This window comes from Ascaphus truei, chromosome 23 (assembly GCF_040206685.1).
Source record: "Ascaphus truei isolate aAscTru1 chromosome 23, aAscTru1.hap1, whole genome shotgun sequence".
Classification (NCBI taxonomy): domain Eukaryota; kingdom Metazoa; phylum Chordata; class Amphibia; order Anura; family Ascaphidae; genus Ascaphus; species Ascaphus truei.
In genome coordinates, this window is record NC_134505.1 from 5,289,591 (window position 1) to 5,316,989 (window position 27,399).

Genomic DNA, 27,399 nt, shown 5'->3' on the forward strand with positions numbered 1-27,399 from the left:
ACACCCGCGGGTACACCTCGTTACAGTGCTGGGAGGGCAGGCTGTACAGGCCGGCGGCCGCGTCCGACAGGAGGTCATTCAGCTGCTGCACCGACACCTCGTACTCCGACATGGTGACCCGGATCCTCCCCCGGACACCCGGGCAGCGTGACCCGGACACCCGGCGGCGGCGGCGGGGAGGAGGAGGAGGTGCGCGGGGGGTGGGAGCCGCGGAGGGACAAACCTAATCAAGAGGCGAAGCGGGAAAAAGAGTGTGTGTGTGTGTGTGTGTGTGTGTGTGTGTGTGTGTGTGTGTGTGTGTGTGTGTGTGTGTGTGTGTGTGTGTGTGTGTGTGTGTGTGTGTGTGTGTGTGTGTGTGTGTGTGTGTGTGTGTGTGTGTGTGTGTGTGTAAAAACCTTAACCCCTTACCATAAAACCCCTAATCTTAACCCATTACCCTAAAAACCGTAACCCCTTACCCTAAAAACCTTAACCCCTTACCCTAAAAACCTTAACCCCTTACCCTAAAACCCCTAATCTTAACCCATTACCCTAAACTTAACCCCTCATACTAATAAACGCTATTGCGCTTACCTGTGGCGGCTAAATGGCTGTGGTGAGATGCTGGCGGGGGGGGGGGGGGGGGCTGCGGTGAGATGCCGCACGCCGTGTTGGAATATTCTGCCGTTAAATCCTCTGATAACCTCTGATATTCTACGTTATAACCCAATATATATATGTCTATAATACCTGAACTTCTTCTGCCTTAAATGACATTACCAAAGTGTGTACTGATATTCTACGTTATAACCCAATATATATATGTCTATAATACCTGAACTTCTTCTGCCTTAAATGACATTACCAAAGTGTGTATGTCAACGTCCCTATGCAATAATAATGAGTACTCGCGTGGGACAACATTAGTAATGTCCAAACTTCCATTCAAGGGTATCCCCCTTCAAATAAAGGCATTATAATTGGCTCACTATTTCTTACCCCATGTCTAATTATATTAAAAGGGGGGAGGCAGAGGTAAATATCCGTAAACTACGCAATTAGCAATACATTTCAATATACAGCTCAAGCCCCTTATAACGCTGTGCTTGGGGTCCAAAGAATCACATCGCGTTATAAGTGGATATCGTTAGAAGTAATGTACAAGTGTATGCATTGTACAATAAAGTATTTAAGACGCCAATAACCCTGTTGTAAAGTATTCATAACTACGACACTTTGGGAGCCACGCGTACATCGCGTTATAAGCGGATCCGCGTTGTAGTGGATCGCGCTATAACGGGGGTGAGCTGTATTGATACGTGTATATTATCAGTGGGCATTTCCGTTTAGCAAATGGGGTGGAGGTCACAGCCATGTTCCAGTTTTCAGTTACTTCTAAAAAATTAGACTCGCATAATTATTTGTGCGGTTTATTTGTGTCGCTGCAATTCAGTATGTGTCCGGCACGTGGCGCACTGAATATATTTGCTTATTCCCGCGCCTGTGCGAACTACAATGACACCCCCACCCCAGGACTTGTGAAGAGATGACGGAGCGGTTTCTTCAGTACTTCAGACTTAGCATAGGATGGAAGCAGGGCGGGGGTCTCTCCGGAGCTGACCCACGTTAATTTCAGCTCTGGGGACCCCCTTGCTTCCAGAGATACAGCCCTCCGAAGGCGGGGCGCCGGTATTTCCTGCAAGTTTTGACGCTCCCGCCAACAAGAAGCCGCTCCGTATGACATCACGGCTTGCTATTGGTCCGCAGGGCGCGTGTTCCCTGCTAGCAGAGCGGCTGCCGCCCCCCCCCCCCCCCTTTCTCCCTATGGAGGGAAGTATCTCCAGAAGCAGGGAGGGGTGGGGGTCCCCAAAACTGAAATTAACGGGGTTTGGCTTCAGAGACCCCCTGCTTCAATCCTTCATAAAGTGATGGGGTGACTTCTGACAATAGTAATCAGCAGTAAACATCCTGGCTGTGGTGTCATGGAAACGTAGGGTAATGCAAATACTTGTTGACTTTTTTATGGATTTAGCTGCATCTCGTACAGCCATTTCGGGTGGGGGGGGGGGGCAACACCACGGTTATTCTAATTCAACTCTACAGTTGTGACAAGTATGTCATTTCTGTGTCCCGGGGTCATGTGTTCAGCCAAAGAGAAATGATCAAAGCAGAACCAATTTAATATGCACTCATTTCCCCCCAATCCCCAAGTCACAACTATTCCTCCGTAGCTTAATGTACTGGGATCTTTGATAGACTAGATTTTGTCGGTCGGCGAAAAGTAATTACAGTGTAACCCGGGCCGGGAAAAGAATGAAAAAAACATAACGTAACACCCCCCCAACTCCTCCTACTGACTCTCCCCGAGGTGCAAGCTGGGGCAGAGACGCAGAATGTGATACATCTCATTATAATGTGTGCGCTATGTAACTCCCCCCAACTCCTCCTACTGACTCTCCCCGAGGTGCAAGCTGGGGCAGAGATGCAGAATGTGATGCATCTCATTATAATCTGTGCACCATGTAACTCCCCCCAACTCCTCCTACTGACTCTCCCCAAGGTGCAAGCTGGGACAGAGATGCAGAATGTGATACATCTCATTATAATCTGTGCGCCATGTAACTCCCCCCAACTCCTCCTACTGACTCTCCCCAAGGTGCAAACTGGGGCAGAGACGCAGAATGTGATACATCTCATTATAATCTGTGCGCTATGTAACTCCCCCCAACTCCTCCTACTGACTCTCCCCAAGGTGCAAGCTGGGACAGAGACACAGAATGTGATGCATCTCATTATAATCTGTGCACCATGTAACTCCCCCCAACTCCTCCTACTGACTCCCCAAGGTGCAAGCTGGGACAGAGACAAAGAATGTGATGCATCTCATTATAATCTGTGCGCTATGTAACTCCCCCCAACTCCTCCTACTGACTCTCCCCAAGGTGCATGCTGGGGCAGAGACGCAGAATGTGATACATCTCATTATAATCTGTGCACCATGTAACTCCTTCCCCAACTCCTCCTACTGACTCCCCAAGGTGCATGCTGGGGCAGAGACGCAGAATGTGATACATCTCATTATAATCTGTGCACCATGTAACTCCGCCCCCAACTCCTCCTACTGACTCCCACCAAGGTGCAAGCTGGGGCAGAGACGCAGAATGTGATACATCTCATTATAATCTGTGCACCATGTAACCCCCCAACTCCTCCTACTGACTCTCCCCAAGGTGCAAGCTGGGCAGACGCAGAATGTGATACATCTCATTATAATCTGTGCACCATGTAACTCCTCCCCCAACTCCTCCTACTGACTCTACCCAAGGTGCAAGCTGGGCAGACGCAGAATGTGATACATCTCATTATAATCTGTGCACCATGTAACTCCCCCCAACTCCTCCTACTGACTCTCCCCAAGGTGCAAGCTGGGGCAGAGACGCAGAATGTGATGCATCTCATTATAACCTGTGCCCCTCGGGTGTAGAGGGGTGCATATCAGGGATCATAAACCACCGATCCTTACCATTGGTACCTACAAATGGTAATGCACTTTCAGTATGGCTTTGCTCACTTCGTTTAGTTATAAAAACAAATTCAAACGAAACATCATCTCGTTTTACTCAATTTGCAACGGGAAGAAACCATTGACATATTTTAGGCTCTGATTCAATGTGAAAGTGCCTTACCAGCTTGTGGACTGTACATTTATTTTTCTCCGTGTTTCAGCCTTTTACCTAAAACTTCCCAGCTCGGAAACAGCCGGAAACCCAGTTAGAAATATGTCTGCCCAAGCAGCTGCCCTAATATGTCGAGCGTCCCAGAAAAACGTACCAGTGAGAGCAGTATGCTAGCTGTTCTCATATACCATATGTTGTCATTAAATCAAATGCCACAACATGAATTGCATTCTCCAAAGCCACGTTTTAAAGCTGCAGACCGAGCAATATCGTACATGTGTGATTATTTTTTTTTATAAATCAGTTCTGTACTATGAGAAAATATTGTAGCACTTTTTTTTTGTTCAAACACCTCTGAATGACATTTTTAATGTATTATAATGCAACAAGCATTTTTTGTTTCTATAGCAACCATTTACAAAGTCACACCCCCTTCCACTTCTGAAACAGGCTCTGGCACACCCCCTTTTTGAACCCCACCCTCTCTCTAGCAGCGCACCAATTGTATCTAGTGACTGCCTGGTCACATGATCTTCCCCCACAGAACTTTGCATCTTTGGTCCTCTTCTGCTGCACTGACAGCCATTTAATGAACCCCCACGTGCCGAATCTTCACTGATACATCACAGGAGAACGGATCGATCAGCAAATTTGCTAATTACTGATCATTGTGTGGATTGTATTGATGCGCATATTAAAGGGGGGGGGGTAAAAATAAAATGTAAACGAAAACTTGTACCGCTGCTTTAATACCACACTTTCTTGCTTTTTTTTGCTTCAATAACAAAGTAATCTATCTACATAGTTACGTATGGAATATGGCCAACATTAATTAGCTTAATTAGGGTGCCAGAGACTGCCTACTGTTCATTGCCCCCTATCATATGTTCCATAGTGCTTTGTTTTAACACGGCATGTGTCTACGCTGAGTGTGTAGAGATACAGGCATATCCATAAGTAAATGTGATCTGAACAGCTCCCACCTCCATTACCTCCATGGATTGGCCTGTGGTGCGAGCCCTGCTGTTGGCATCGACAACACAACACAATAGCGTTCGCCCCACAGAGATCTACATACTATTAATCCTTGCTGTATACAGCTCAACCCCGTTATAGCGCGATCCGTTACAACGCGGATCCGCTTATAGGGCGATGCTCCCAATTTATCGTAGTTATGAATACTTTACAAACACGGTTATTGGCGTCTTAAATACTTTATTGTACAATGCATACAATGGTGCATAATTTCTAATGCGATCCGCTTATAACGCGACGTGATTCTTTGGATCCCTAGCACCGCGTTATAAGGGGGTTTAGCTGTATATATATATCGAAACCAACCAACCAAGTCCCCTGGCGCAATATAAAAAGGAATCAACCGCAACAAGTGATTGTTTCCAGTCCTGGATGTTGATACAAAAATGGCAATCCTTCGGGATCCCGATGATGTTACTCCCAGTCAAGAATAAGAGCCAGTATGGAATGGAAGCAAGCATCCAGATCCCCCCCTCCGATTTCGATGCTTAATATGTAGTATGATTTGTAGCGGTCCCTCACTCTGGGCTCTCTGGATACTTTAGTCCGGCATATATTAGCACCGCTGTCCTTTTTTTTAAGGTGTGTACACAGCAAAGGGTTAATAGTATGTGAGTCTCTGCGGGGGTTTAGCCAGATTTCATTATTGTGTTGTGAGGTCGATGCCAACAGCAGGACTCGCACCACAGGCCAATCCATGGAGGTAATGGAGGTGGGAGCTGTTCAGATCACATTTACTTATGGATATGCCTGTATCTCTACACACTCTGCGTAGACACATGCCGTGTTAAAACAAAGCACTATGGGACATATGATACGGGGCAATCAATATGGACCCTAATTAAGCTAATTAATGTTGGCCGTATTCCATTCATAACGTACATGGCGTTGAGCGGCAGCTGCCCTGATCTTGCCTCCCACAGTTACACTCAACTGGCGTGGGAAAGTATCAATTAACGCGTTTAGCTGCGACTTCTGCATTCTGAGACCTCCCACCTCTATCTCTTATTATGTGTAACCCTTATTCACTCCTCCTCCCATCCCCCCCCCCTGCTCCCCAATCTCAGATAGGGTCTCCTTGGGAAGCCAAGGCTACGTGTCTTAGTGTGGTGCGTCCCTGCTGGCAACAGGGGGGCCCTGAGTCTCCCGCGATGACATGGGGGAGAACAGGACAGGCTTCTGGGGTGGTGCCTCCCTCTCACTTACTGGTGCAGCGCCTCCATCTCCTGCAGCCCCCCAGCTGTATGGGGTGAAGTATCTCCAAGAGAATATGCCTTCGCCCTCCTCCCGATACACTTCACTCTCGGGCAGGAGTATAAGTAAAAGTGCAAGGTCTTTGTTGGTCTTCTCTACTCAGCAGCCAGATCACACATCAAGCTGTCTTCCTCAAGGATGTCCCTGACCTCACTCCCAGCCTAGGGCACCAAGAGTGGGTCCAGCTCTTCCCCTACCCTCTAGGCAGGGTAGGAGGTATGCTGTGCACCCTCTCACTCCCCGGTAGGGAGGCCCCAAGCCTGCCAGTCCTGGCAGCTCGGATTGGGTTACCCTTGTCCCTCTCACTCTGGCGATAGACTCCTCTAAATAGGAAGTGGAAGTACACTAAGTATCTCCAGCAGGCACCGCCCTTGTGTCTTCTGATTGGACACAGAGCCTGATGACACTGCCTTCACTGACTCACTGCACTTCCTGAAGTGGGGAAAACCCATGATTACTCCTGGCAAACCTGCCCTTACGCAGGGATTACTGCCAGGTGCAGGGCAGACCTATAGCCCAAACCACACAGGGCTACATATGTATAAAGAAGGAGCGGCTCAGTGCGTAAAGACACTGACAGGCACTGAGTGTGAAGCAGGAGAAGGAGCGGCTCGGTGAGTAAAGACACTGACTGGCACTGAGTGTGAAGCAGGAGAGGGAGCGGCTCAGTGAGTAAACACACTGACTGGCACTGAGTGTGAAGCAGGAGAAGGAGCGGCTCAGTGAGTAAAGACACTGACTGGCACTGAGTGTGAAGCAGGAGAGGGAGCGGCTCAGTGAGTAAAGACACTGACTGGCACTGAGTGTGAAGCAGGAGAGGGAGCGGCTCAGTGAGTAAAGCCACTGACTGGCACTGAGTGTGAAGCAGGAGAAGGAGCGGCTCAGTGAGTAAAGACACTGACTGGCACTGAGTGTGAAGCAGGAGAGGGAGCAGCTCAGTGAGTAAAGACACTGACTGGCACTGAGTGTGAAGCAGGAGAAGGAGCGGCTCAGTGAGTAAAGACACTGACTGGCACTGAGTGTGAAGCAGGAGAGGGAGCAGCTCAGTGAGTAAAGACACTGACTGGCACTGAGTGTGAAGCAGGAGAAGGAGCGGCTCAGTGAGTAAAGACACTGACTGGCACTGAGTGTGAAGCAGGAGAGGGAGCGGCTCAGTGAGTAAAGACACTGACTGGCACTGAGTGTGAAGCAGGAGAAGGAGCGGCTCAGTGAGTAAAGACACTGACTGGCACTGACAGTGAAGCAGGAGAAGGAGCGGCTCAGTGAGTAAAGCCACTGACTGGCACTGAGTGTGAAGCAGGCGAAGGAGCGGCTCGGTGAGTAAAGACACTGACAGGCACTGAGTGTGAAGCAGGAGAAGGAGCGGCTCGGTGAGTAAAGACACTGACTGGCACTGAGTGTGAAGCAGGAGAGGGAGCGGCTCAGTGAGTAAACACACTGACTGGCACTGAGTGTGAAGCAGGAGAAGGAGCGGCTCAGTGAGTAAAGACACTGACTGGCACTGAGTGTGAAGCAGGAGAGGGAGCGGCTCAGTGAGTAAAGACACTGACTGGCACTGAGTGTGAAGCAGGAGAGGGAGCGGCTCAGTGAGTAAAGCCACTGACTGGCACTGAGTGTGAAGCAGGAGAAGGAGCGGCTCAGTGAGTAAAGACACTGACTGGCACTGAGTGTGAAGCAGGAGAGGGAGCAGCTCAGTGAGTAAAGACACTGACTGGCACTGAGTGTGAAGCAGGAGAAGGAGCGGCTCAGTGAGTAAAGACACTGACTGGCACTGAGTGTGAAGCAGGAGAGGGAGCAGCTCAGTGAGTAAAGACACTGACTGGCACTGAGTGTGAAGCAGGAGAAGGAGCGGCTCAGTGAGTAAAGACACTGACTGGCACTGAGTGTGAAGCAGGAGAGGGAGCGGCTCAGTGAGTAAAGACACTGACTGGCACTGAGTGTGAAGCAGGAGAAGGAGCGGCTCAGTGAGTAAAGACACTGACTGGCACTGACAGTGAAGCAGGAGAAGGAGCGGCTCAGTGAGTAAAGCCACTGACTGGCACTGAGTGTGAAGCAGGCGAAGGAGCGGCTCAGTGAGTAAAGTCACTGACTGGCACTGGGTTTGAAGCAGGCGAAGGAGCGGCTCAGTGAGTAAAGACACTGACTGGCACTGAGTGTGAAGCAGGAGAAGGAGCGGCTCAGTGAGTAAAGTCACTGACTGGCACTGAGTGTGAAGCAGGAGAAGGAGCGGCTCAGTGAGTAAAGTTACTGACTGGCACTGAGTGTGAAGCAGGAGAAGGAGTGGCTCAGTGAGTAAAGACACTGACTGGCACTGAGTGTGAAGCAGGAGAGGGAGCGGCTCAGTGAGTAAAGACACTGACTGGCACTGAGTGTGAAGCAGGAGAAGGAGTGGCTCAGTGAGTAAAGACACTGACTGGCACTGAGTGTGAAGCAGGAGAAGGAGTGGCTCAGTGAGTAAAGACACTGACTGGCACTGAGTGTGAAGCAGGAGAGGGAGCGGCTCAGTGAGTAAAGACACTGACTGGCACTGAGTGTGAAGCAGGAGAAGGAGCGGCTCAGTGAGTAAAGCCACTGACTGGCACTGAGTGTGAAGCAGGCGAAGGAGCGGCTCAGTGAGTAAAGTCACTGACTGGCACTGAGTGTGAAGCAGGAGAGGGAGCGGCTCAGTGAGTAAAGACACTGACTGGCACTGAGTGTGAAGCAGGAGAAGGAGCGGCTCAGTGAGTAAAGTCACTGACTGGCACTGAGTGTGAAGCAGGAGAAGGAGCGGCTCAGTGAGTAAAGACACTGGCTGGCACTGAGTGTGAAGCAGGAGAAGGAGCGGCTCAGTGAGTAAAGACACTGACTGGCACTGAGTGTGAAGCAGGAGAAGGAGCGGCTCAGTGAGTAAAGACACTGACTGGCACTGAGTGTGAAGCAGGAGAGGGAGCGGCTCAGTGAGTAAAGACACTGACTGGCACTGAGTGTGAAGCAGGAGAAGGAGCGGCTCAGTGAGTAAAGCCACTGACTGGCACTGAGTGTGAAGCAGGCGAAGGAGCGGCTCAGTGAGTAAAGTCACTGACTGGCACTGAGTGTGAAGCAGGAGAGGGAGCGGCTCAGTGAGTAAAGACACTGACTGGCACTGAGTGTGAAGCAGGAGAAGGAGCGGCTCAGTGAGTAAAGTCACTGACTGGCACTGAGTGTGAAGCAGGAGAAGGAGCGGCTCAGTGAGTAAAGACACTGGCTGGCACTGAGTGTGAAGCAGGAGAAGGAGCGGCTCAGTGAGTAAAGACACTGACTGGCACTGAGTGTGAAGCAGGAGAAGGAGCGGCTCAGTGAGTAAAGTCACTGACTGGCACTGAGTGTGAAGCAGGAGAGGGAGCGGCTCAGTGAGTAAAGACACTGACTGGCACTGAGTGTGAAGCAGGAGAAGGAGCGGCTCAGTGAGTAAAGACACTGACCGGCACTGAGTGTGAAGCAGAAGGAGCGGCTCAGTGAGTAAAGTCACTGACTGGCACTGAGTGTGAAGCAGAAGGAGCGGCTCAGTGAGTAAAGTCACTGACTGGCACTGAGTGTGAAGCAGAAGGAGCGTCTCAGTGAGTAAAGTCACTGACTGGCACTGAGTGTGAAGCAGGAGAGGGAGCGGCTCAGTGAGTAAAGACACTGACTGGCACTGAGTGTGAAGCAGGAGAGGGAGCGGCTCAGTGAGTAAAGACACTGACTGGCACTGAGTGTGAAGCAGGAGAAGGAGCGGCTCAGTGAGTAAAGTCACTGACTGGCACTGCGTGTGAAGCAGAAGGAGCGGCTCAGTGAGTAAAGTCACTGACTGGCACTGAGTGTGAAGCAGGAGAAGGAGCGGCTCAGTGAGTAAAGACACTGACTGGCACTGAGTGTGAAGCAGGAGAGGGAGCGGCTCAGTGAGTAAAGACACTGACTGGCACTGAGTGTGAAGCAGGAGAAGGAGCGGCTCAGTGAGTAAAGACACTGACTGGCACTGAGTGTGAAGCAGGAGAAGGAGCGGCTCAGTGAGTAAAGTCACTGACTGGCACTGAGTGTGAAGCAGGAGAGGGAGCGGCTCAGTGAGTAAAGACACTGACTGGCACTGAGTGTGAAGCAGGAGAAGGAGCGGCTCAGTGAGTAAAGACACTGACCGGCACTGAGTGTGAAGCAGAAGGAGCGGCTCAGTGAGTAAAGTCACTGACTGGCACTGAGTGTGAAGCAGAAGGAGCGGCTCAGTGAGTAAAGTCACTGACTGGCACTGAGTGTGAAGCAGAAGGAGCGGCTCAGTGAGTAAAGTCACTGACTGGCACTGAGTGTGAAGCAGGAGAGGGAGCGGCTCAGTGAGTAAAGACACTGACTGGCACTGAGTGTGAAGCAGGAGAGGGAGCGGCTCAGTGAGTAAAGACACTGACTGGCACTGAGTGTGAAGCAGGAGAAGGAGCGGCTCAGTGAGTAAAGTCACTGACTGGCACTGAGTGTGAAGCAGAAGGAGCGGCTCAGTGAGTAAAGTCACTGACTGGCACTGAGTGTGAAGCAGGAGAGGGAGCGGCTCAGTGAGTAAAGACACTGACTGGCACTGAGTGTGAAGCAGGAGAGGGAGCGGCTCAGTGAGTAAAGACACTGACTGGCACTGAGTGTGAAGCAGGAGAAGAAGCGGCTCAGTGAGTAAAGTCACTGACTGGCACTGAGTGTGAAGCAGAAGGAGCGGCTCAGTGAGTAAAGTCACTGACTGGCACTGAGTGTGAAGCAGGAGAAGGAGCGGCTCAGTGAGTAAAGACACTGACTGGCACTGAGTGTGAAGCAGGAGAGGGAGCGGCTCAGTGAGTAAAGACACTGACTGGCACTGAGTGTGAAGCAGAAGGAGCGGCTCAGTGAGTAAAGACACTGACTGGCACTGAGTGTGAAGCAGAAGGAGCGGCTCAGTGAGTAAAGTCACTGACTGGCACTGAGTGTGAAGCAGAAGGAGCGGCTCAGTGAGTAAAGACACTGACTGGCACTGAGTGTGAAGCAGAAGGAGCGGCTCAGTGAGTAAAGTCACTGACTGGCACTGAGTGTGAAGCAGAAGGAGCGGCTCAGTGAGTAAAGTCACTGACTGGCACTGAGTGTGAAGCAGGAGAGGGAGCGGCTCAGTGAGTAAAGACACTGACTGGCACTGAGTGTGAAGCAGGAGAGGGAGCGGCTCAGTGAGTAAAGACACTGACTGGCACTGAGTGTGAAGCAGGAGAAGAAGCGGCTCAGTGAGTAAAGTCACTGACTGGCACTGAGTGTGAAGCAGAAGGAGCGGCTCAGTGAGTAAAGTCACTGACTGGCACTGAGTGTGAAGCAGGAGAAGGAGCGGCTCAGTGAGTAAAGACACTGACTGGCACTGAGTGTGAAGCAGGAGAGGGAGCGGCTCAGTGAGTAAAGACACTGGCTGGCACTGAGTGTGAAGCAGGAGAAGGAGCGGCTCAGTGAGTAAAGACACTGACTGGCACTGAGTGTGAAGCAGGAGAAGGAGCGGCTCAGTGAGTAAAGACACTGACTGGCACTGAGTGTGAAGCAGGAGAAGGAGCGGCTCAGTGAGTAAAGACACTGACTGGCACTGAGTGTGAAGCAGGAGAAGGAGCGGCTCAGTGAGTAAAGCCACTGACTGGCACTGAGTGTGAAGCAGGCGAAGGAGCGGCTCAGTGAGTAAAGTCACTGACTGGCACTGAGTGTGAAGCAGGAGAGGGAGCGGCTCAGTGAGTAAAGACACTGACTGGCACTGAGTGTGAAGCAGGAGAGGGAGCGGCTCAGTGAGTAAAGACACTGACTGGCACTGAGTGTGAAGCAGAAGGAGCGGCTCAGTGAGTAAAGACACTGACTGGCACTGAGTGTGAAGCAGAAGGAGCGGCTCAGTGAGTAAAGTCACTGACTGGCACTGAGTGTGAAGCAGAAGGAGCGGCTCAGTGAGTAAAGACACTGACTGGCACTGAGTGTGAAGCAGAAGGAGCGGCTCAGTGAGTAAAGTCACTGACTGGCACTGAGTGTGAAGCAGAAGGAGCGGCTCAGTGAGTAAAGTCACTGACTGGCACTGAGTGTGAAGCAGGAGAGGGAGCGGCTCAGTGAGTAAAGACACTGACTGGCACTGAGTGTGAAGCAGGAGAGGGAGCGGCTCAGTGAGTAAAGACACTGACTGGCACTGAGTGTGAAGCAGGAGAAGAAGCGGCTCAGTGAGTAAAGTCACTGACTGGCACTGAGTGTGAAGCAGAAGGAGCGGCTCAGTGAGTAAAGTCACTGACTGGCACTGAGTGTGAAGCAGGAGAAGGAGCGGCTCAGTGAGTAAAGACACTGACTGGCACTGAGTGTGAAGCAGGAGAGGGAGCGGCTCAGTGAGTAAAGACACTGACTGGCACTGAGTGTGAAGCAGAAGGAGCGGCTCAGTGAGTAAAGTCACTGACTGGCACTGAGTGTGAAGCAGAAGGAGCGGCTCAGTGAGTAAAGTCACTGACTGGCACTGAGTGTGAAGCAGAGGGAGCGGCTCAGTGAGTAAAGTCACTGACTGGCACTGAGTGTGAAGCAGAAGGAACGGCTCAGTGAGTAAAGACACTGACTGGCACTGAGTGTGAAGCAGAAGGAGCGGCTCAGTGAGTAAAGTCACTGACTGGCACTGGGTTTGAAGCAGGAGAAGGAGCGGCTCAGTGAGTAAAGTCACTGACTGGCACTGAGTGTGAAGCAGAAGGAGCGGCTCAGTGAGTAAAGACACTGACTGGCACTGAGTGTGAAGCAGAAGGAGCGGCTCAGTGAGTAAAGTCACTGACTGGCACTGAGTGTGAAGCAGAAGGAGCGGCTCAGTGAGTAAAGTCACTGACTGGCACTGAGTGTGAAGCAGGAGAGGGAGCGGCTCAGTGAGTAAAGACACTGACTGGCACTGAGTGTGAAGCAGGAGAGGGAGCGGCTCAGTGAGTAAAGACACTGACTGGCACTGAGTGTGAAGCAGGAGAAGAAGCGGCTCAGTGAGTAAAGTCACTGACTGGCACTGAGTGTGAAGCAGAAGGAGCGGCTCAGTGAGTAAAGTCACTGACTGGCACTGAGTGTGAAGCAGGAGAAGGAGCGGCTCAGTGAGTAAAGACACTGACTGGCACTGAGTGTGAAGCAGGAGAGGGAGCGGCTCAGTGAGTAAAGACACTGACTGGCACTGAGTGTGAAGCAGGAGAAGAAGCGGCTCAGTGAGTAAAGTCACTGACTGGCACTGAGTGTGAAGCAGAAGGAGCGGCTCAGTGAGTAAAGTCACTGACTGGCACTGAGTGTGAAGCAGAAGGAGCGGCTCAGTGAGTAAAAGACACTGACTGGCACTGAGTGTGAAGCAGGAGAGGGAGCGGCTCAGTGAGTAAAGACACTGACTGGCACTGAGTGTGAAGCAGAAGGAGCGGCTCAGTGAGTAAAGTCACTGACTGGCACTGAGTGTGAAGCAGAAGGAGCGGCTCAGTGAGTAAAGTCACTGACTGGCACTGAGTGTGAAGCAGAGGGAGCGGCTCAGTGAGTAAAGTCACTGACTGGCACTGAGTGTGAAGCAGAAGGAACGGCTCAGTGAGTAAAGACACTGACTGGCACTGAGTGTGAAGCAGAAGGAGCGGCTCAGTGAGTAAAAGACACTGACTGGCACTGAGTGTGAAGCAGGAGAGGGAGCGGCTCAGTGAGTAAAGACACTGACTGGCACTGAGTGTGAAGCAGAAGGAGCGGCTCAGTGAGTAAAGTCACTGACTGGCACTGAGTGTGAAGCAGAAGGAGCGGCTCAGTGAGTAAAGTCACTGACTGGCACTGAGTGTGAAGCAGAGGGAGCGGCTCAGTGAGTAAAGTCACTGACTGGCACTGAGTGTGAAGCAGAAGGAACGGCTCAGTGAGTAAAGACACTGACTGGCACTGAGTGTGAAGCAGAAGGAGCGGCTCAGTGAGTAAAGTCACTGACTGGCACTGGGTTTGAAGCAGGGGAATCTGGTTCAATTCTCAGTGTCGGCTCCTTGTGACCTCGGGCAAGTCACTTTATCTCCCTGTGCCTCAGGCACCAAAAACATACATTGTAAGCTCCACGGGGCAGGGACCTGCGCCTGCAAAATGTCTCTGTAATCAGAAGCTCAATCTTCAACTGGCCAACCCCAGTCCTCAAGTCCCCCATCAGAAAGGTCAGGTTCTAAGGCTATCCCTGCTTCAGCATAGGTGCCTCAGTCACTGATTGTGCCACCTGTGCTGAAGCAGGGATATCCTTAAAGACCTGACCTGCTGCTGGTGGCTGCTTTGGCTCAGACTGAGCTTGCCTGCGCTGAAGCAGGGGATATCCCTCAGCACCATTGCAATGGGCCACCCCCCCCCCCCATCACCGATGTCACAATTCTCATTGCCACGGTAACCATTCCCGGTTGTGTGTGCTGCTGCTGCGCACTTCTTACCTGTGACTGTAAGTAGGTGATGGAGACTGTAGACTATCTGGCGTTCCCTGTCATAGTGGCGAACCTGCGACAGAAGTACCTCCTGAAGAAGAAATGGGACGCCTTCCACTATCAGCGCCATTTAGACAGAGTGCAGACGGGTATGTGTCCATCGAAGCCTCTGGTTCTTGTATACACCAGCCTACTGCTTTCATTTAAGGCTAAGCATATACAGCTCAACCCCGTTGTAGCGCGATCCGCTACAACGCGAATCCGCTTATAACGCGGTTCACGCGTGGCTCCCAATTTATCGTACGCATGAATACTTTACAACACGGTTATTGGAGTCTTAAATTACTTTATTGTACAACGCATACAGCTGCACATTATTTCTAACGCCATCCGCTTATAGCGCGATGTGAATCTTTGGACCCCCCCAAGCACAGGCGTTATAAGGGTGGTTTGAGCTGTATTCGTCATCCACACTGAATGAAGGTCTGTCCTTCAACGCTGAATGTGATAATGTGATGGGAACATTGGCAATCAATGGTAATCAATGCAAATGGGCTATTCTGTATGATGCATTTGCTGTCGGGCAATAACCTGGATCGATCATTGACTGCTGAGAACGTCATTGTCCTGCTGACCAATGGTTTCCAGTTCCATTCGGAATGGAAAGAATGAACCCAGTGTTCTAGTGCTGTCTCACTGTAAGTTCTCTGGCTGATGGATGTTTGGTGGGACCAAAGCACGCAGGTAACAAAGCCTCATACAGAATTGTACTCTTGTACGTTTGCTGTAGCCGTTTCCCCGTTTGATTCCTACGCAGGGTGTTGCTGCCGACGTTAGCGAGATCGGCTGCCTCTCCCGAACGCCGCGGCTGGTAAAGCAAAAGAGCCCCGCGGGCTCCGGGAACGGCCACGGTCGCACCGCAGCGGGTAATTCTCCAGCACGGTGGGGGGGGGGGGGGGGGGGGGGAGGGGGCAGCAGCGGTTGCGTGACCGCAGTTTACCCCGGTAACAATTAAGTCTTGCTACATCTGTATTAACTTCCAATGCTGCTTCTTGGCTGCGGGTAGACGATGTTAACATATATTATCTTTAACTGTACATGCAATGTCTTGTGTATACAGGCATACCCCGCATTAACGTACGCAATGGGACCGGAGCATGTATGTAAAGCGAAAATGTACTTGAAGTGAAGCACTACCACTTATCGATGCATGTTCTGTACGGCAATCGTCATATACGTGCATAACTGATGTAAATAACGCATGCGTAACAGGCTCTACAGTCTCCCCGCTTGCGCACAGCTTCGGTACAGGTAGGGAGCCGGTATTGCTGTTCGGGACGTGCTGCCAGGCGCATGCGTGAGCTGCCGTTTGCCTATTGGCCGATATGTCCTTACTCGCGAGTGTACTTAAAGCGAGTATCCTTAAACCGGGGGTATGCCTGTATAAGGTATAAACCCGCTCACTTAATGTAACCGTGGTATCTGTCATCATAGCTCTGTGCCCAGGACATCCGTGAAAACGAGAGGTAACTCTCAATGTATTACTTCCTGGTAACACATTTTTATAAATAAATACGGATTTAATGCGCTCTATCTGTTACATCTGTAGGTGCAGTATTAAATAATTGTGTCAGTAATTGTATGGGGGATGGACAGCAGTTGTATGTATGTATATATCTATATTTTTTTTTTGCATTACTTGTGGAAAGGAGAAATCAGACTAACGGTTCAATTATTCATCGGCGCTGCAGAATGATGTTAATATGCAACCTGATGTTCGGGATGACGTTTAAAAGACGATGGGTGTTTGTTTGACGTACGGAAGCATGTAGGAATTGCACAATCTAATACAATGAAGCCGGGCAGGGGGCCAGTATAATGCTTTGAAGTTACAATCTCACATAGCCAGGCAGAAAGCAACCGTTAAAAGAATCTAACAGTCTTCCTTAAGCAAATATAACCATGCTAATAGCAAATATTTGGCTGTTTTAAATGCATTTCTTAGGGGGCCTGGGAACAGGGGTGTTGTTTGTCAAGTATGTGTATTCTTTAACCTTGGTCCACCCTGTCCTTATCACAGAGCCTTTAAAGATAAGAGGATGGAGGGGTTTGCCTGTGCAAACTCCTGTTGAACACACAGGGACATTAGTACACTTTGCCCCTAGGAGAGACTGGCCACTTAAACATGCCACTGCCATTAGTATACTTTGCCCCTAGGGGGGACTGACCCCTTAACCATGTCACTGCCATTAGTACACTTTGCCCCTAGGAGAGACTGACCCCTTATACATATCACTGCCATTAGTATACTTTGCCCCTAGGGGGGACTGACTCCTTAACCATGTCACTGCCATTAGTACACTTTGCCCCTAGGAGAGACTGACCCCTTATACATATCACTGCCATTAGTACACTTTGCCCCTAGGAGGGACTGACCCCTTAACCATGTCACTGCCATTAGTACACTTTGCCCAGAGGAGAGACTGGCCACTTAACCATGTCATTGCCATTAGTGTACTTTGCTCCTAGGAGGGACTGACCCCTTAACCATGTCACTGCCATTAGTAAACTTTGCCCCTAGGAGGGACTGACCCATTAACCATGTCACTGCCATTAGTACACTTTGCCCCTAGGAGGGACTGACCCCTTAACCATGTCACTGCCATTAGTACACTTTGCCCCTTGGAGGGACTGACCCCTTAAACATGTAACTGCCATTAGGACACTTTGCCCCTAGGAGAGACTGACCCCCTAAACCATGTCACTGCCATTAGTACACTTTGCCCCTAGGAGAGACTTACCCCTTAACCATGTCACTGCCATTAGTACACTTTGCCCCTAGGAGAGACTGACCCCTTAACCATGTCACTGCCATTAGTACACTTTACCCCTAAGAGAGACTGACCCCTTAACCATGTCACTGCCATTAGTACACTTTGCCCAGAGAAGAGACTGGCCACTTAACCATGTCACTGCCATTAGTGTACTTTGCTCCTAGAAGGGACTGACCCCTTAACCATGTCACTGCCATTAGTACACTTTGCCCCTAGGAGGGACTGACCCATTAACCATGTCACTGCCATTAGTACACTGTGCCCCTAGGAGGGACTGACCCCTTAACCATGTCACTGCCATTAGTACACTTTGCCTCTAGGAGGGACTGACCCATTAACCATGTCACTGCCATTAGTACACTTTGCCCCTAGGAGAGACTGACCCCTTAACCATGTCACTGCCATTAGTACACTTTGCCCCTAGGAGAGACTGACCCCTTAACCATGTCACTGCCATTAGTACACTTTGCTACTAGGAGAGACTTACCCCTTAACCATGTCACTGCCATTAGTACACTTTGCCCTAGGAGAGACTGACCCCTTAACCATGTCACTGCCATTAGTACACTTTGCTACTAGGAGAGACTTACCCCTTAACCATGTCACTGCCATTAGTACACTTTGCCCCTAGGAAAGACTTACCCCTTAACCATGTCACTGCCATTAGTACACTTTGCCCCTAGGAGAGACTGACCCCTTAACCATGTCACTGCCATTAGTACACTTTACCCCTAGGTGGGACTGACCCTTTAACCATGTCACTGCCATTAGTACACTTTGCCCCTAGGAGGGACTGACCCCTTAAACATGTCACTGCCATTAGTACACTTTGACCCTAGGAGAGACTGACCCCTTAACCATGTCACTGCCATTAGTACACTTTGCCCCTAGGAGGGACTGACCCCTTAACCCTGTCACTACCATTATTACACTTTGCCCCTAGGAGAGACTGACCCCTTAACCATGTCACTGCCATTAGTACACTTTGCCCCTAGGAGAGACTGGCCCCTTAACCATGTCACTGCCATTAGTACACTTTGCCCCTAGGAGAGACTGACCCCTTAACCATGTCACTGCCATTAGTACACTTTGCCCCTAGGAGAGACTGACCCCTTAACCATGTCACTGCCATTAGTACACTTTGCCGCTAGGAGGGACTGACCCCTTAACCATGTCACTGCCATTAGTACACTTTGCCCCTAGGAGAGACTGACCCCTTAACCATGTCACTGCCATTAGTACACTTTGCCCCTAGGAGAGACTGACCCCTTAACCATGTCACTGCCATTAGTACACTTTGCCCCTAGGAAAGACTGACCCCTTAACCATGTCACTGCCATTAGTACACTTTACCCCTAGGAGAGACTGACCCCCTAACCATGTCACTGCCATTAGTACACTTTGCCCCTAGGAGGGACTGACCCCTTAACCATGTCACTGCCATTAGTACACTTTGCCCCTAGGAGAGACTGACCCCTTAACCATGTCACTGCCATACTTTGCCAGAGGGGCCGTGGCACGCCGGGGGTTAACAAAATGAAGAATACTTAATCGAGAGGGACTACTAGTGCATTGTGACAGGTGGCACAAATCAAGTGACATCTGTGCAGCCTACACAGTGACAGAAAACTGCAAGGCAATGATTTGACCAGTTCATTGGTTCAGGTTTTACATGCACGTTATTTAACGCAGTATTGCTCTGTTATGCGTAACCGGAAGTAACAAGGCCGGCTACACATGTAGCACTATATACATAGCAAATGACACACGGCAGGCTTGCCCCCTGTCATCACTACTATTTGTACTCTCTATTGCTCCTTTGGCGGTCGCTCTCAGGTGAGACCCCAGTGTGTCCGGTATACGAGTCGGGAACACAGAATATAAACTGTCATTTGCTGATGACAGATTACTGACCATATCCAAACCACTTTACCACTTAACCCTACATCTTAGGGTTAATTTGAATCCGTCCCGAATCGGCTGGTTCCTTTTGGATTTCCCCAGATTTCTCTTAAGAGTTGGAATTTCTTCTTCTTTTTTTTCCCCCCCAGAACAGGACGCACAGTGCTCTGTATTATTATAACAGTTCACGCTTCAGAAAGATTACTTAGAAATGCAGGCATGTACTTATTAGTGCAGAGGAAAAAACATCTTGTCTTTTTATTTCAGTTTACACCACACTTGATTCCCTATTTTAAGCCACTTCTCCTCAAAGTAATTAGTCACAACGACAGTGGTAATTGAAGGTCTTTCTTTAGAGTAAGAGCACAGTAGCTACAAATCCTGTTAAAATGAGAGCGCTGTCTTCCGACAGAGATCGTCTTGCGCGGTATATTTTCCTCTGGCAAATTAATTTAAGGGGGTTGTTTGTAAGCCTCTTGGTTTCAAAACTGGGGCAAAAAAAAGAAAAAAAAACCCAGACTCCGTATTTATTGAAGAATAACATTCTCGCTGGAAAACCAATGGGATTTTCTTGCTTGATATATCTGCTAAAACATACACTTAGAACTATGCAACTAATTTTGACAGATCTATCTATATATTTCTCAAACCGTTGTATGCGTGTCTGTTTGTCCTGTCCCTAGGGGCAATCGCATTGGACCTTTGGCCTGTCACTCCGCCTCTCTCTCTCTCTCTCGGAGGGGGAAGCGCGGCGCGGCCCTCCTAACCCAGCCTCCGGCGCTCCCTCACCTCCCCGGCGCTACCTCACCTCCCCGGCGCTACCTCACCTCCCCGGTGCTCCCTTACCTCCCCGGCGCTACCTCCCAGGCGCTACCTCACCTCCCCGGTGCTACCTCACCTCCCCGGTGCTCCCTTACCTCCCCGGCGCTCCCTTACCTCCCCGGCGCTACCTCACCTCGCCGGCGCTCCCTTACCTCCCCTGCGCTCCCTTACCTCCCCGGCGCTACCTCCCCGGCCGCTGGGTGGGCCAAGCAGCCTCCTCGGATCTGCGCCAGTCCCACTCTCCACCATCTCTCACTCCCGTCGTGTGTGTGTGTGTGCGTGTGTGTGTTTTACCCCTGCCAACAATTTGTGCCTCACTTTCACCCCTACCCCTGCCCTTCATCCCCCCCTACCCCTGCCCTTCACCCCCCCTACCCCTGCCCTTCACCCCCCCACCCCTGCCCTTCACCCCCCCTACCCCTGCCCTTCACCCCCCCCACCCCTGCCCTTCACCACCCCCACCCTTCACACCCCCTCCATTCACCCCCCCTACCCCTGCCCTTCACCCCCCCTACCCCTGCCCTTCACCCCCCCTACTCCAGCCCTTCACCCCCCCTACCCCTGCCATTCACCCCCCCTACCCCTGCCATTCACCCCCCCCGCCCTACCCATGCCCTTCACCCCCCCTACCCATGCCCTTCACCCCCCCTACCCCTGCCCTTCACCCCCCCTACCCATGCCCTTCACCCCCCTACCCCTGCCCTTCACCCCCCCAACCCTAGCTTTTTGCCCCAGATTTGCCCTGTTTTTACCCCCTTTTATAAATGACGCACTTATGGCACCTCGGAATACCCGTGTGATGGCGCGGGATTACTTCCAACCGTACCGCCTTAAGACGCGAGTGTAGGCGAGTGCAGAAAATGGCATTTGAGTGTTCTGGCTTTTAAACACCTGAAAGTGACATAGTGGCACAGCGCTGCACACATCACAATTCATTCATTTCATTGCACACAATCCATGAAATTCAAACAAAGCAACCGCGATAACCACGTGTGCCCGGGGCGATTGGCCTGCGTTCATGCCGCGTGGACTACAGCAGCGCACGTGAAAAACGGCGCCGTGATGCCTTAAAATAACGGCCGCTGCATCTGTAGCAATAGTGCCCAAAGTCATGCAGTAGCTGCAAAGGCAAACAGGATCTTATCTTGCATTGAACTGCACTGGATGCTGTTGCTGGAACGCACGCTCCAGTTACACCAATGGAGCCCAAACTGGTGGCTCCAAGCGGTCCCTGCTTCAGCACAGGTGGCTCAATTAGTCCTTGCGTCAGCTCAAAGGGATCCAAATCAGGAACTGGGGCGCAGCCTCACCAATGTAACGTGCGTCAGCAACAGGAGGCGCAATCGGGTGGCTCAGCCTCTTTGACTGAACTACCTGTGCTGAAGCAGGGATATCCTTAACACCTGACCGGCCGGTGGCCCTTGAGGACAGGAGTTTGGTTACCACGGAGTGAGGCCATACAACTGGGCTGTGTGTCTTCAGTGAGCTGCCGCCTCTCTGATAGTCATTTGAGGCGCAGAGTAAAGCAGAGAAACGCGTCGGAAACAAACTTTCCACTTTCTTTACGTTAACACGTCTCTCCCCGTGTGCGTTGTGAACTTTTTGTTTGTTTTTTTTTGTTATCGTTTCACAGCAAAGGCTCAAATTGACAACAAACCACCCCGGACATTTTTACATAATCATGTTCAAGTGAAAAAAATTCAGGTATGTATTACAGGTTTTTTTTTATTTTATTTTTACACTCTTGGGCCTGCGGAGTTGCATTTTTGATTAAAAATCAAAATTTTACATTTTTAATTTTAATTAATTTTGCCATTTTTAATTTTATTTAATTTTTAATTTGTCATTTAATTTAAATTTAATTGCGCGTCTTTCTGTTGGGGAAATCCTGGGCGCATATTCACGAAGATAAGAGATAGGGTCAGCGCTGATCCTGGGGTCTCCCAAAAAGACGGGGGGGGAGGGGTGTGGCGAGCACGCACGTTCTAAGTGAAACTTCTTGGTGTTTTGTGTCACTGAAAGCGTAGTTTGATTTTGATGTTGTTGATTGAATGAAAGACTTTTGAGAGTATAACATGTGCTGTTACTGTGGCAGATTTGGTTATATCCAGCAAGGATTTTTAGTGCTGTGAGATTAGCCAGGGGGGGGGGGCGCATGCGCCTTACATCCATTACGCATTTTCGTCTCCATGAAGGCGTGTTAGTCCTATGAGATTTAGGTGGGTGGCAGCAAAGAAGTTTCACTTCAAAAGAACTACTATAAATGCATAGTACAGCTCAACCCCGTTATAGCGCGATCCGCTACAACGCGGATCGCTTATATCGCGATGTCAGCGTGGCTCCCAATTTATCGTATTTATGAATATTTTACAACACGGTTATTGGTATCTTAAATACTTTATTGTACACTGTACCATCTCTGCTCAAAACCCCCCAAACTTAAATAAAATGTTAAAAAAAAGTGATAAAAATGTGCAGGCCTTTATGCAGCAGGATGTGAGTTATGGTTTTTTTCCCAGCGCGCGCTATTTATTATTCTTGTAGATTGGGGCAGCAGGATTTTAAAGCAGGCTGTGTAGATGTGCATGGCACAACGTTCTTCTGTTTTCCGCAGCTGCAACAGGACAGACTTGCGTACATTGAAAAAGATAACAAGTTGATGCTGGAGAGAATAGCGCAGATAATGCGTTCAAAGGGACTGGTGGACAACTGGAACGATTGCTATTTGAGAAGGTAAGAAGGTATATAGACAGAACATACGGACCCTACCTATGGACCCTACATATGGACACTATCTACATACCCTACCTACAGACCCTACCTATGGACCCTACCTACAGACCATACCTACAGACCCTACCTACGGACCCTACCTACGTACCCTACGTATGCATCCTACCTACGGACCCTACCTACGGACCCTACCTACTTACCCTACCTTCGGACCCTACCTACGGACCCTACCTACGGACCCTACCTACATACCCTACCTACGGACCCTACCTACTTACCCTACCTACCCTCCCATTCCCCCCCCCCCCTGGGTTAACGCTGTGGGTGGGGAATGAGAACCCCTTATCGTTCATCCTTCAGCGCCATCTGTGTGGAAGCCAAAACCGCATAGAGGGGACACGTCACTCTCTTCTACGGGAAAGAATGAGTCTCCGTGAGTGTGCCCGGTGCCCAGAGCAGCTCAGGTGTCACCGTCTCCGTGTCTGTCCAACCCCCTTGATGACGTACAGTAGATGACCTAATATGGGTATCTACGTCATGAGGGGGGGATAATATAGGACCATATCCTGTCATCTACTTCATCAAGGGATTTGGACAGGATATTTAACACGGTACTCTCCCCTTGATGATGTAGATGACCGAAAATGTTCCTACAGTATTTCCCCTCATGAGGGTTATCTACATCAAGGGTGCACAAACCTGTCTCCTCTCCCCTCTGGCTCGCGCTCCCCCCCACCCTGCACGGCTCCACGTCAAATGTCGGCGCGGGGTCATGTGACGCCACATTGCCATGGCAACGTGATGTCACCTGACCCCGCAGCGCCATTTGACGTCGGTTCCCATGGAGACGCGCCGCTGGAACGCCAGGTAAGTGAAAAGTTACAGAGGCCTCCCGCGATCCCCGTAACAGCCCCTGTAACAGCCGCACCCCACCCTCCCCCCAGAAAATCTCGTGCCCCCTCTTTGCGCACCCCTGATCTACATCATCAAGGGGTTACACCGACACAGAGACTGCTTCTTACCTTCCTAGGCCAGTGGTGCGCAAACTGGGGGTCGCGAGATTTTTTTTTTTGGGGGGGGGGGGCAGGCTGTTGCAGAGATCCCACGCTCCCCTCCCAGACATTTAAATGAAATGCCGGGGGGGACCGCACGAGGCCTCTGCAACCCCTACTTACCGGGATTCAGCCGGCGTCAGCATGCGTGACCATGGCAATCAGACGACGCCGCGGGGTCACGTGACGTCACGGTTGCCCTGGTTAACACGACGTCAAATGACGCCGCGGGTCACGTGACGTCACCCGAGGTAAGGACGGGGGGGGGCGGGGGTGGCCAACGGAGAAGGTAAGGCGGGTGTGCGCCGCAAAAAAAAGTTTGTGTGCCCCCCCTGTTCTAGGCTACGCTACAGTACTCTGGGGCAGGGCACGCTTACGCAGACTGATTCTGTGGCGTAGTATAGCGTGCCGTGTCCCTCTGCGCGGTGCCCCGCACACGGACGGGCCTGTCAGGATTAACTCTGCGTGGGTCCGATTCAGAAGCATGGAACCCCGCAGCACTAATCCTGCCGGGCCGCCGGCCATCCCTGAAGACACTGCCCTTGGCGCCACAGAATTTTGGACTTGCTCATCCGCAGGTGAGATGACAGTACGTCTTGCTACATCTGTATGTCCTTCCTGCCCCGAACTTGCCCCAATTTTATGGAAATATAGATTGTGCTTTAATCTAAAACAATGATATGGGGGGGTTTTTTTTGTTTTTTTTTTCTCCTGCTTCATTCATTCATCTAAACCAGGAGATCTAAGCAATTTTCTACGTCCAACTAAAACCCCTTTATCTTTCTTTGCAATGTTTTCGCGCTCACCTGATGCTTTCCAGGAGCCGTAACTGTGGGAAACGCAACAGAGATATTGTGAGAATCACCATGGATAATCAAGCGCTGCTCAAAAGAATTCAGGAGACCAAGCCCGACTACGAGTACAAGAAATGGGAGAAGGAATGGCAGGTGATTGTAGCAAATTTTTTTGTTGATGATTTTATGAGTTTTTCGCATTGTTGAATGTTTACATTCCCTCTTCCCCTACCTTAGGCCGCGTCCATGTTTAATGCTTGCGGGCGGAGGCGCGCTTCCGCTTGCCGGAGCGCAGGGCCGGTCACGTGAGCGGTTCGCCCAATGAGGGCGAGAAAGCTCCGTGACGTCACTGGCCCGCCCGCCGACACGCCCACGGACGGCGCGCTGTCTAAGGCCAGGAAAAGCACCCCTCAGCCTCAGCGCGCCTCCTCGCGCGCCAGCAAGAACCATGGACGCAGCCTAACACAGAGGACGATCCTGAGTGGGTTCCAAAATCCATCTTCCTCTTGCTTCGGACTACTTCATATGACTCCTACTTATATACAGCTCCAGCCCATTGTAACGCGATCCGCTACAACGCGGATCCGCTTATAACGCGATGCACGCCTGGCTCCCAATTTATCGTATTTATGAATACTTTACAACACGATTTATTGGTGTCTTAAATACTTTATTGTACAACGCATACAATGGTACATTATTTCTAACGCGATCCGCTTATAGCGCGATGTGATTCTTTGGACCACAGGCACAGCGTTATAAGCGGGGTTGAGCTGTATATGCTTGACTTACCCATGCCTCGAGTTTGGGGGTGGGGTTTTTTCCTCCGTGACACCCGACACTCACAGCAATCAATAACATAACCGTAAATAATACACAGACAATGTCTTGGAAGAAATTGGTCGCGGCTTTAATTATCAACACAAAATGTACACAAAACTAGGGGTACCCATCTAAGTTGCTCCGCCCCAAATAGTATAAAGCTTGGGGGATACCCCTGGCTTGTTCCTCTACATGCCAACAGCAACCCAGGCCATTTGGTTCCAAAATACACCACACCGCTGGAAGGACACGCCTGATTCCGGCCGCCGGAGCCAGGTACGGCAATGCCTTCCCCATATCCACCAATCGGTGTGGCACCTTAGACCTCCCTATAAGGAGCCAACTTTTCTCGGTTCTCCCCAACACATCCAAACTTTACCACCGAGCCGAGCCTCAACAACAAACTTGGAACCCCAATTCTTGAAAAAAAAAACAAGGAGGGAGGGTGGGTTCTTCAAACTGGTCTGGATGACGTAGACGTAGGTGGAAACCCTTGACCGCCGCCTATATACCCTTCCTATAACTCCTCCACCCCTTCTTTTCATTCCCAATCAAAATCTTACCCTAACCCTAGCACACACCCCTTTTTATCGATTAACAGATATTTTGTGTCTAAGATATATACATTATATGAGCAAGATTATTGTTGTAGACTCTCTGTATTTATATTACACTGTGACCACCCACCGCCGGTTCTGCTTCAATCCACTTTGTGCTCTTACGTTTTCTATGTTTTCCCTTTTCCCATCTTTGTCCCTCTTGCTTGTTGTATCTTTCCCCCACACATGCAAAACATTTATTAAAGAGAAAAAAATTAAAATATATAGCCACAGCTCAACCCCCTTATAACGCTGTGCTTGGGGTCCAAAGAATCACACCGCGCTATAAGCGGATCGCGTTAGAAGTAATGTACAATTGTACGCATTGTACAATAAAGTATTTAAGACGCCAATAACCGTGTTGTAAGGTATTCATACATACGATAAATTGGGAGCCACACGTGCACCGCGCTATAAGCGGATCCGCGCTGTAACGGATCGCGCTATAACGGGGTTGAGTAGTATATCATTATCGGACCTTTAAACGGCTCTGTAATTCGGGATGCTCTAAATACAAGTGTGAGAACTTTTCCCCCTACGATTATGAACCTGGTGAAAAGTGCATTTTTATTTTGTCGAAAGTGATTTTAGTAGAATGGACATTAACTTATATACCTCCCAAAACGCTCATCTATAGCACACGTAGAGAAATAGCTGAGACACCCGAGATATCTAGGAAATACAACAGAAGACAGAAACGCCACCTCCAATGTGACAAAAATACACAGTGAAATACTTATATATTCCCTTGAAAAAGGGGTCATTTAGTTATACCCTCTGGTCAAAGCGTTATAAGCCTGCAAGCCACATCAAGGCATGACCAGTGAGCAGGTCCTAACACTACCTGATTACAATTCTCATTTACCTCTATTTGGAGGGCGAATGACCACATTGGATCTGTCCAAACCCAGGAACATGAAAAAGACCTGCTAACATAGAAAGTGGGGAGGGGCGAGCTTAAACCCTTGGGGCGGAGACGGGGGGGGGGCACTAACCTCCAAACAACTGATACCAGCTTTTATTGTGTGTAAAAATAAAAATAGTGTGTTTATATCAAGGTAATAACCTACTTTGAGTATGCAAAGTACTGTATATATAAATAAAAAAATAACCCTATTGGTCACTATTATATAAGCCTCTCTCCCTCTCCCATTTCCCACTCCCCTCTCCCTCTCCCTCTTATTCTCTCTCCCTCTCTCCCTAGAGTATCTTATGCTCTTTTTCTTCTTCTTTAAGGCATCCAGAAACCACCTCAAGCTTAAGATTATCTACCCTGACGCCACGAAGACATATCCCGATGCCACCAAGCAATATTAATCGGTATGCAATAAATGTCGGATTTATAAAATATTACGCACGGAAAAGGTCTAACGTCACGTCTGCTGTTTCTCCCATTCACGGCCCTCACTGTTCCCACACGGACACCGAAGTAAGAACCGCAGACATTTTTAGGAAGCTATGTATCGGGGGTATGCAACAGGGCGGGTCGCACGGGCCACCAGCCCGGTCCAGTTCTAAGTG

The 27,399-nt window shown here is 50.1% G+C and overlaps 1 protein-coding gene across 2 annotated transcripts; it reads left to right on the forward strand.

Moving 5' to 3' along the window:
* The first annotated feature begins 24 nt into the window (after positions 1–24).
* On the forward strand, positions 25–27,198 carry CFAP97D1 (CFAP97 domain containing 1). Of its 2 annotated transcripts, none has more exons than XM_075580130.1 (5): positions 25–189; positions 21,512–21,582; positions 22,493–22,611; positions 24,484–24,610; positions 27,115–27,198. In XM_075580130.1, exons 1-5 carry the CDS (start codon positions 111–113, stop codon positions 27,193–27,195), a joined length of 477 nt encoding a protein of 158 aa, XP_075436245.1. In that variant the 5' UTR covers positions 25–110; the 3' UTR covers positions 27,196–27,198. The 2 variants fall into 2 exon arrangements, with proteins under 2 accessions (XP_075436245.1, XP_075436244.1); XM_075580129.1 differs by lacking the exon at positions 25–189 and adding an exon at positions 14,312–14,469.
* Positions 27,199–27,399: the final 201 nt, after the last annotated feature.

Excerpts from the sequence above, each read along its gene's own strand:
- CFAP97D1 (XM_075580129.1), top strand. The coding sequence starts at position 14,349 with ATGGAGACTGTAGACTATCTGGCGTTCCCTGTCATAGTGGCGAACCTG. Across the intron at positions 22,612-24,483 it reads AACGATTGCTATTTGAGAAG|GAGCCGTAACTGTGGGAAAC; the intron begins GTAAGAAGGTAT and ends GATGCTTTCCAG. Across the intron at positions 24,611-27,114 it reads AATGGGAGAAGGAATGGCAG|GCATCCAGAAACCACCTCAA; the intron begins GTGATTGTAGCA and ends TTCTTCTTTAAG.